We start from the raw sequence: 10,906 nt of genomic DNA, 5'->3' as shown, positions 1-10,906 counted from the left end.
ACATACACTGTAAATATTACAAACATGTCCTTCAAATCTAGATAGTGAAGGAACCTTAAATATTGTATTGACTTTCGCATTATTGTATTTTTTGCACTATTGTATTTGACACGTTTGGCAGTGCGATGTCTGCTTCATCATTCCAAAAAAAGTATAGACAATATTAGTCAAGGGTATTAGACTATATAGAGAAGACTATTATGCCAGGCCCTGGACCACAATGGACTTCTTGCCCCTCTATTCCTATTGAGGTGTTGATGTGGATACCTGCTAAGAGAAGGCCTGCCAATCTTTGCCCATCTCTTTATTATGCGCTATCGGCTTGGGATGGCCAAAAAAGGATATGTTTTAGAAACATATTTCTGCTTATTTAATTGTGACCAGGTACTTCAATTAAAAGATTATACCTACTTGTTTTATTCTACTTATTTTATTATTTGCAGTATATATTAATTATTATATTGTGTGTGCAATGACATGCAGCAAAACACGCATGTTACCACAATCCTATTTTATCTATATGACCTGAAAGAGCAGCTTTACCATTAGAAAATATATTTCAAAGTAATCCCTCCACAACTTGAGTGCAGCCCATTAGAAATAATTCTTGTTATGGTAGGATAGTAGGTTGATTTATGTAGGATTGTCATCAGTGCTTGCAATAATCAACCAAATGTTGGTGTTTATGTTGTACCCGGCACTAAAAAAAGATAGCTGGAGTCTATTTGATTTCTATGAGTAACATCTCATAATCAAAAGTCATTTCCAAGGAGACAGAGGTGCCGTGTGGCAGAAGCTTAATGGGCTTTTTAGTCCTATTCATCTTTTATCCCGAGCATTATGATGACAATGTTGCCCTTTCATACATCTGTGTGCTTTTCTTTTCTCAGAGATCTTTTTTATTTTGCTAGTAAAAAAAAAAGAACTGAATACAGATATGGTGATATACAAGGGGGTGCTGAGAAGTTCCTGGCTTTGCCCAGAAAGAAGAGAGCCAGAGTTATGAAATAACACATTTATTCAACATATTCCTCCCTTTGACTGATGCACTTGGTACAGTATAGTCGCAGCTTTTCTAGACTGTTCAAATAAAAGTCCTTTGGTTGGGCGGCAAACCAGCCCTGAGCAGCATCTTTGACGTCAAAAAAGTCATCAAAACTTTGCCCCTTCAGGTGTTTCTTCAAATTCGGGAACAGATAATGGTCTGAAAGGGCCAGGTCAGGTGAGTAGGGGGGATGGTGGATAAATTGGAAACCCAGGGTGTTCATATTGGCAGCCACAAAGTTGGACATGTGAGCAGGTGCATTGTCCTGCAAAAAAAGAATCCCTTTGGTCAACTTCCGACTGCGTTTTGTCCTAGTTGCCTCCTTTAGCTGGTCCAGGAGGTTAGCATAATACTGTCCAGTGATACTAGAGCCCTGAGGTAGGTAGTCCACCAACAGAATACTGTCACGAGAAAATGGACGCTTTTTTGGTCGATTTCTGGGTTCATAACTTCTTTGACCGCGAGGTCCCGCTGTGGCGCCATTCCTTTGACTGTTCCTTGGTTTCAGGATCATGGATGTGGAGCCAGGTTTCATCCTCAGTCACTAACCTAGCCAAAAAGTTCTGTGCAGTTTCAAAATGGGCCAATGGGCCACACTCATTTTTCTATTTTATCTGGAAGGGGGCAAAGCCAGGAACTTTTCAGCACCCCCTCGTAACCAACCATTAGCAAGCTGCATTGTTTACATTAAAAACACTTTTGGGCACATAGCAAACCTAAACTATGGAGAAGCAAACCCTGCTGCAGGTCAATGCTTTTGAGCATATTGCCCTCGCATTTGCAGTTACAGTGCCATTCTTTCCCCAGAGGAGGAAAAGCAACCACACTTCCAGAAGCAACAAGTTGTTTCCAGAAATCCCACCATAATGAAAACTCAAATTTGTACAAATGCATGCACATTTGGATAAACCGGAGTGGTTGTGAGTATGGTTGAGCGCGTGGTTTACAACATGTTTGAAATTAGCCTTATGTGTGGCTTTAGTCTTGAATGATCCACAGAATTCAAACATTTTAGAGGTGACAGCCAGAGGTACTGAATTCCTCCCTGTAGCCCCATTCATTCTCTATGGGCTGCCATTGGTGAGACACAGTATGTAGCATGTCACCAGAGGAACCGGTTAAGGACAGTTAAAATGCAGTTTCCAAACCTCGGCCTCACCACCATAGCTTTAAAATGTGACACAAAGAATATTTTTTACCAAAGCCAACAGCTTGTTTTACCCCTGGTAATAGGAAAGAATTTGAGTGTTATCACTGCTGATTTCTGCATATTCTGATCTTTATATACAGCATTTGAGTTGTGTCTTTGCGTGGGTTCTGGCATCATGACGTCATTCTTTGAGTGACACACTGCTCCCCGAGCATGCGCGGTCCCGAGTCTGTAAATTTAGTAGTCCCTGATGTGCAAAAGGTTGGGACCACTGATCTAGAGTCTTTCATATGAAAACCCACAAGTGTAAATATGGTATTCTGTAATGGATGTAATTGATATTAGTCTAAGGGGTAAAGAGTGTAGTAATGTATCATCTCACAAGATTTGTTGGCAAGATCAAAATGTTTAATGGTATATTTACCATGTCACCAGAGGAACCGGTTAAGGACCTCAGCCTCACCACCATCGCTTCAAAATGTGACACGAAAAATATTTTTTACCAAAGCCAACAGCTCCAGTTTCACCCCTGGTAATAAGAAATAATTTGAGTGTTATCACTGCTGATTACTGCATATTCTGATGTTTATATACAGCATTTTGGTTTATTTGCTTCAATCTGGGGTGTTACTTTTTCAGCTCTGCACAGAAAACAGTAGAAGATGACGTACCCATCAAACGTTGTCCTAAATGTAAAGTCTACATAGAGCGGGATGAAGGCTGCGCACAGATGATGTGTAAGAACTGCAAGCACGCCTTCTGCTGGTACTGCCTGGAGTCCCTGGATGTCAGTATATATTTTCTCTACATGTTTCACATCTCAGCATTGCTATGAATAGAAACATGCAGAGCTCTGTAATAAAAGTTATTTATTCTTTTTTTACAGGATGACTTCCTGCTGATACATTATGATAAAGGACCATGTCGGAACAAATTAGGTCATTCTCGGGCATCTGTCATATGGCACAGAACACAGGTTTGTGAACATGGTATCTCGTACTGATTTAGTTGTAAATAAAATTTGAGAATTTTGGATGGATTAAAATTAGATTGAGGATAAAAGTTGTGAAAATGGTAAAATGTCTTTCAACATTAAACCTAACATGCCAGTTGCAGGGGGATGCTGGTTGGCAGAATCCGCTATTGTTTGTAATTTGCAATGGACACCCCTAGTCAGATCCTTCCTTGACTTCTCTGTCTTTTTGTAGTTATCATACACCAACCACATTCATATTGTAAATAAATTGACATTTTTATTACAACCATAGCAGGAATGCCGATCCACGAACACTGACACCCTAAGAGTTGTATCAAATGATTTGGTCTCAATCTACCCAAACATTTGAACCAATAATGCATATATGTATTTCTTATTTGTGGTTGTATATGTGAACTAACCTAATAAAAACCCTGTAAAGAACAAACTGCCTACAAAGGCATCAGAAGTTGTTTAAAACAAAGAGAACAACTATTTGGCCCAGTTTGGTTCTTAGAGGCATGGATGTAGCCACTTTGCCTCACTATACAGTTAGATATTTGAAATCCCTTGAGAATATAGTCTAGACTGCAAGGGGATATTCTTTTCAAGGATTTGACACCCAGCCATCCTGTGAAGCATTGGAGGCATTGGTTATTCATGGGTATGCCATTTACTTTTTCACTTTTACATTCAATTTTAGAAGGGTATGATTCCTTGTATGATCTAGAGCAGCAGTCCCAAACCTGTGGTCTGTGAGAAAATTTTGGTGGCCGATGCACCCCCCAGTGGGGTCATGAGAAGGACCCCGCTTGGGGGGGCGCACCAGCCCGAGACGCGGACCATGTCTTCCATATGCTTCGCAGGCTCAGGGCAGTGGACGGGTTGTGTATTTGGGTGGGTTCTGGCATCATGACATCATTCTGGGGGAAATTTCTTCCCCTTTGAGTGACACACGGCTCTCCGCGCATGGAGTCTGTAAAGGTCCGGAGACTGTAAATTTATTGGTCTGTGATGTCCAAAAGGTTGGGGACCACTGATCTAGATCTTTCATATGAAAATCCACAAGTGTAAATATAGGATTCTGAAATTGATGTAATTGATATTAGTCTAAAGGGCTTGAGAGTGTAGTGCTAGTTGGAATATGCCCAGTGAGCAATGCTGGGTTACCTACAGACATGCCGTTTGCTTGTCACTGCTCCTAACCAGCATAAAGCTTCTTTATTATGGTATTTCAAAGACTGATGGCAAAATAAAGCATAAGGATAAAAATGATTTGTGTTGCCTCTAATAGGAAATATTCACTATTGATATGGATTAGGCCAATTCAAGCGTCTTCAGATGTCTAAAATATTTTTATTTATTCTGATATTTCACAATGGAGCCCAAATAAACCTTAATGTTTTATTACTGTGATATAGCCAGACTGCAAAACAAAAGTATGTGTTTAAGAGTTTTTTTTTGTACCTTGGAGAGCTGGGGCACAGCTCCAACAAAGAGCTGATTGAGGTCTAAAAGTTGTCCCCATATAGTCACAACTACAGTGCTTTATCATGGGTACTATGTGGGTCAACAACCAAAAAAAATGTCTACCTGTATTTTAGTTATAGAGTTAGGTAATTTTCTGCCAGCTAGCTCCACCATTTGCTTTGAATCTGTAATTTATTGTTTTCAAATGTTTCATTCACTCAACCTATTATTTTTTTCTCTGCAGGTGGTTGGAATATTCGCAGGATTTGGGCTTTTGCTATTAGTAGCTTCACCTTTCCTCTTACTGGCCACACCTTTTGTCCTTTGCTGCAAATGTAAATGCAGTAAAGGGGATGATGACCCCCTGCCAACCTAATGTTAAGGAGAATGAAGTGGGGTAGTACACCTTTTCTGTGCACTGCTGGTGGCTACGTTTCAAGTGGGATACAACATAGCTTGACCAGCTCTTCTGGCATTCAGAGACACTAAGTGTGCCGTTATACATAGGAACTTCTGTGTTTGTCATACCAGAATCATGATCACTACATCATCTAGGAGATAGGAGGATCGCACAATGTACAGAGGACAAACATCATCAACTTGTGTCCTAAGTGTATTCTGACATTTAGTTTGAAAACTTTTATGCAAGTTGATCCATTTTTTTTAAACCTTTCTTGTTAATTGTCATCCATGTGCTTATTTTATGCCATTCCTTGTTTCTTAGAGGATTTTTATATATTTTCCTTGTTAAAGAATGCTGTATAATTGTTATGCATTGTTCTGAAAGGGATTGTTTTTGCTGTAGATTAATGTTATTTTATATCGAAGGGTACCACAGAGCACTGAGCCTCAACTTTGTTGCAGAAATAACAGTAGTCCCAATTGACCAAAGTGTGAATGATTTGAAAGAAGTAAAAATGTAAACAGATGCTAAGCTTAGTTTTTATTGTTTTGCTGTTTATATGCATTTGTACATCATAAATGTTTAATACATATGGTTGGTTATGTGTTATTCTGTCCACTCACTTCTGTGTGCAGATTTAGAGCCTAATAATGGGCCTTAGGCTTGACTAGTGCAGTTGACCTCCTTTTGAGTCACAGTTGGCCTCCTTTTAGTTGGTTTTGCTTTCTAACCCTGTAACAACATAAACATTGACACGGGAAAGTTTCTAACAATGACTGGGTAGAAATTACAACGTTTTTTATAGCTAGGATCACCAACTGGATTTTTACAATGCGCTCAGACAGTTGGTTTCCCCCCAAATCACAACCCAGGTCATCAGCTTTGCTACTGCTGTCGCTATCCTCCATTTTTCTTTTAAACTTATATAAATTGCACAATAGGGCAGGTAAAATATATTTTCTTTGGCCTTTAAGTTAATATGAAGAATGTTTAGACAAGCTGAGTGTGGCAGCCTTACTAGGGGTGGATTGATTTATCTTGTAGGGCATATGGATAGCAGTAAGGTTTAGTCCATACATGAGGTGGCAACATTGGTTTCCAGGTGGCTCAAAATGGCTGGCTATCATCTGGCAGCCCATGCATGTTCAACATGAACAATTGTTTAATTGGTTTTGATGGGCAGGTGGCAGTAAACCGTCCTTTTTGATTAATCGCATCAACTGTATGCAAGACGCCTCCTCTGCATCACTTCAAAGTAGGCACAGTTACCATGCAGAACTCATGACAATGCACATAGACAAAAACTGCTGCAGGTTTCAATATCAATGACATGCAAAAAAATGATATATGTTTTTGACAGACATTGTTTTATCAAAGAGGTTAGGGTTTACATTACCGTTAAGGCTTTGAAAGTACTGACGCCAAAGCAGGCTTGGAAGTTCAACGATTCAATTCATGTTTTATGACAGTTTTACTTTAAACTTTTAATTATCAGCATGCTAAATTGGTTGTTAAATCTGATCAGTTTCCAAGGGTCATTGCAGACATGGGGTAGCAGCTTGAGCTAAGGGGGAGCGTATTTTTTCTTTGAAAGTGGAGATTTGTATACAGATGGCAGCGTGGGTTTTTCAGCCTACATAATATGGACTGCCAATGATGTATTTTATGTACCTGGGTCTGATTTTATCGTAATGGGTTCTCACTTTAAAGAGACATTGTTGCTTTTCCTATTCTGGGCAAAGTAGCAGAACAAAGCCCACCTTTGACCTCTTTAAACTTACCTCTCTGGGGCAATCCCCCACAGCTATGGTGATCGTCTCTGTGGAATACCCGGTGCTTCTGGGTATTAGTGGGCACGTGACCTCTTCCCATGATGTAGTGCTTGGGCTTAGCAGACAATTGCCAGGCCTGAGCAATGTCACAAGATGGATGGGTTATTATGGATGGACACCATTACTAGGGTGGTCTTTATATAGAAAAGATTAATTTGCCTTGAATGAGCAGGATGACAAGGGCTCGTTAAGGCTTAATTTAGTATTATGTGCTGTCATTCTGTGTTCATTTATGCCACTTCAACACTGATAGGTTGTAGAAGTGTTTGGGGAGTGAGACACTGATCAGCATCTCAGAACATCTGTGACTTAGACCTGTACCACAATGTTACCTCTTTACTACTGCCATGTAAAAAAACAGGAGGAAGGTAATATTTGTCTCCTAGCTGGGCAAAACACCTTGTCATTCTGTTCCCTATAGTGATCCCAAAGCACGGCCAGTATTCTCTGGACTTGACTTCCACAGTCAATTCCATGACCCACCCCACCTAACAGAAAATGGAAAAACAGCAGTAAAAGTATGAAAGTAAAAAGTAAAAGTGCTACCCTGCCCTTACCTTGCCTGTGTTACTGTGTGGGCAGATTCTGATACTGATTCTTTCTAGTTAAAAAACAAAATTTTGTAAATGTTAATCAGTAATAAATGGTGTGGGTGCAAATTATTAAAAGCAGGTGGGCAGAAAGCAATGAGGCATAGCTAACATCACTTTTAAAAGATAGCTGAACAAAACAAGATGCTTAGCAGCCCACCTACTTCCTTTGTGGTCTTGAAAATAGAAGTCTATAAAAAATCCAGTACAATAAGTACTAGTACTTATTATTTTTATTATCTAAATAAAAAAAAAGGCTACTGAAGTTCTGTTTCTTGGTCACCTCAACCACGCTCCCCTCCCAGCCCATTTGAACCATTTGGAAATAGGGGGACATTGAGTGTAGGTGTGTTCTTAAGTTGAATTTGTAAGTCGGAACCTGTACATTATTTTAATAAATACAATTAGGACAGATAATTGTCTCAACATATCATTAGGCAGTGTGGTGTCAGTTACTGTATAAAATCCTCACTGTGAGTTATTCACAAACAAGCAAGTAAAACAAAAAAACTTGGCCATTTATTTACTTCTGGAGCCAGCTGTGCTTTGATATGCAAAAAGAAACAACTGCAGAGTTTGTCTTGGTCATTAAAGAGTTACAAGATGTTGCAGAAGTGCCCAGTCCTTAGGATCACCCATTAACTCAGCTATGTTTAGCAAAAGATTTCCTCTGCAAGTCATGCAAACTGCCTCCGTCCAAGCCTCTGTCCTGCTCACAAGGATGGAATCTAGGAGTCGTCCGTATGTTGGATGTCCTTAACCCAGAGACTACCTGTACTCAGTACCCCCCTTCCCTACTCACCATGTTTTTATTCCCTTTGTTGCTCCATTAGGGTCCTTGAGACATACCTGGTGGTTCTTGGTAAAGAAGTAACTGACCAGAACACTCCTCTGATTTCTTCCAAAATACAACCTTGGTTCTCACTTACCAGTTGCTAGGGTGGGGATTCCAACAACATCTGGCACAGAAATTACATACATTTTAAAACCCCATATTTGGTGGTGGAATGGATGGAGAATGTGAAAATGAGTGAAAGTGATGTTGACTTAATCTTTTAACATCTCAGAACCTGGGACTTTGCCTGAATGGGCAAGTAACTTAGTGTCTTTGATGTGCAGGGGTTCCGCCCAGCCAATTGTTTCTTCTCCTGGTCATGAGGTGCAGCTTCCTTTTCCAACTATAGCTGGAGAATTGTCATGGTCATGAGGTCATCATTTTCTATAGGCATGTTATGAAACAACAATATGTATTCATTTTATGGAGATGTTACAAAGAATTGAACGTTATTTTAATTCCTGTTTTGCACTGTATTTGCAACTTTTTTTTACTATTTTCAGGACCTAAATATAACATTTTTACATGCTGTCATAGTGTGTTCCAATGATCAGTGGCAATATGGGAGACATTTTATCAAGATATTGTTTTGATAGTGTTCTTTTTTAGATTAAATATAACCAATGAACACTCACTTCCTTCACTAGCTAGAAAAAAAGCTAAAATAGTTTACAATAAATTAACAAACCCCTGCCACATACCAATGACAGCCTTTGTAGAAAATTCAAGTTGAGAACACCAGAGGTTTATATCCCCACAGTTTTTTTTTAATTTGTAAAGCCGGTTTAGGAATGACATGGATAAAAAAATAGGTAGCTGAACATGAGAATTAGGAAATATGTAGAGGTACAATAACCACAAAAGTAGCATATATTCTTCCCCAAAAGGGATATCATTCCTAATATTGAAATTATAATATTGAAATTTCCTTGAGGTTTAATTTAACCATTAATAGTATTTATTATGAACCTGTGGGAGGTATTTCATCTTTTACAGCAGCCCATGGATCTATAGAAAATACGCCATCTGCCTACCTGTTTAAATGTGCCATTGGAAACCCAAAAAAACGGAGGCACAAATACTTGCCACAAATGGCTATTTTTGCTATCCATTGGGCCTGATTTATTAAAGCTCTCCAAGGCTGGAGAAGATACACTTTAACCAGTGAAGCTGGGTGATCTAGCAAACTTAGAGTGGATTTCTTAAAAGTCTTTTGCTATTTGTTAGAAAATGTTTTCAATCCTGGACGAGATCCATTCCAGGTTTGTTGGATCACCCAGCTTCACTGATGAAAGTGTATCCTCTCCAGTCTTAAAGAGCTTTAATAAATCAGGGCCATTGTAACTTCTTGTTGGTCCTTAAATGAGACAGGTAGTCTCATTGACTAATAGGAAAATGGGAGGTAAATCTGAAACAGAACATTGTGCACCAAGTGCAATGAAGTGTTACAATGTAAACGGTTGTGCTGTCTCATGGAACATCTCTTTCTAAGCATTATTCTATCAATGTACAGAATGGAATGGCAATGGAACACATGGCTAGGGATAACACAAATTGAAAGTAAAGTTACATTGCGGTACATTTGTAAACTTTTTTTTAGCTTGGTACCCATTTGAATTAAAGTATACTGAATACATTTGTTTGTTTTAGGTTTTTGTTATGTTTGCTAAAACTGTATGCATGAGTAGGGAACACAAGTAAGATAAAGGGATCGAAGCATTCCTATGTTTTATCTGTAAGTACATGTGCTGCTAACACTGTGATGTAAAAAGACCAGTTTAATGCCTTGTAATGTTGTCTTTTGTACTTCAAATGATAGAATGGACCAGTCTGTCATTTCAAATAGATACTTTTAGTGAGAAAATATCAACTGTTTGTGGTTATTTGGGTTTGGCACTTGGTTATATTTATAGAAACTGACTTGATAAAGTGAACTCCAGGAGAACATAAAAGTATAAAACAGTAGGAGGTAAAAGAAAAGAAAATGTGAAGAAGTAAATACACAATTTATCCAAACAGTGCCTACAGGTGAAGATGACATACTGGAATATATGAGAAACAAAACATTCAGGGTGTATTCATTCTCCTATTTTCTATTAGGAACATGCTGGTTTGTCATATGGCAAAAGTAAGCACACCCTCTCAATTTCCCACCACTTCAAATGTATGAAATTAGAATGAGGTGTTCTGGGTTAGATGTTGATAACTGATACCTCCTTAAGCAGTAGGCAGGTTCAACCTGTTGCAAATAAACTGTTGCAGATATATTTGGTATTAGCTTCTATTGACTTGTGACAAGATCAAAGTCCCTTTGAAGAATTGGATGCATGAGTCAGGAATTTGATTTAAAAAGATTGACAAGTTATTTGAAGTTTATAATTTCACAAGCAGGGAAGACATTAAACATGGATAATTGATCCAGGATTGGCCAACTCAGGAAATTTGTCCAAGAGCTGACCATTTGACCTTAAAAGGAGTCTACAAGAACCACAGAAATCACACTGCATGACTCTAAATAACACTCCAAAAAATGAAATAAAAATGCATACATCTAGAATCAGAAAGAAGTTGCACCAACTGAAATACATTGAAGGTGCCACAAAAA

At 38.7% G+C, this 10,906-nt stretch overlaps 1 protein-coding gene across 2 annotated transcripts in view; it reads left to right on the top strand.

The window, feature by feature from the left end:
- The window catches only part of RNF144A (ring finger protein 144A), a 45,862-nt gene extending 35,695 nt beyond the window's left edge, over nucleotides 1-10,167 (top strand). For both annotated transcript variants that reach the window (XM_072407558.1, XM_072407557.1), the window contains exons 6-8: nucleotides 2,835-2,982; nucleotides 3,082-3,171; nucleotides 4,886-10,167. In XM_072407558.1, the coding sequence (XP_072263659.1) occupies nucleotides 2,835-2,982; nucleotides 3,082-3,171; nucleotides 4,886-5,017 (370 nt within the window). In that variant the 3' untranslated portion in view covers nucleotides 5,018-10,167. The remainder of the gene's footprint in view (nucleotides 1-2,834; nucleotides 2,983-3,081; nucleotides 3,172-4,885) is intronic.
- Nucleotides 10,168-10,906: the final 739 nt, after the last annotated feature.

Source organism: Pyxicephalus adspersus, chromosome 4, assembly GCF_032062135.1.
Source record: "Pyxicephalus adspersus chromosome 4, UCB_Pads_2.0, whole genome shotgun sequence".
Classification (NCBI taxonomy): domain Eukaryota; kingdom Metazoa; phylum Chordata; class Amphibia; order Anura; family Pyxicephalidae; genus Pyxicephalus; species Pyxicephalus adspersus.
This window is presented reverse-complemented; position numbering and strand designations above follow the sequence as displayed.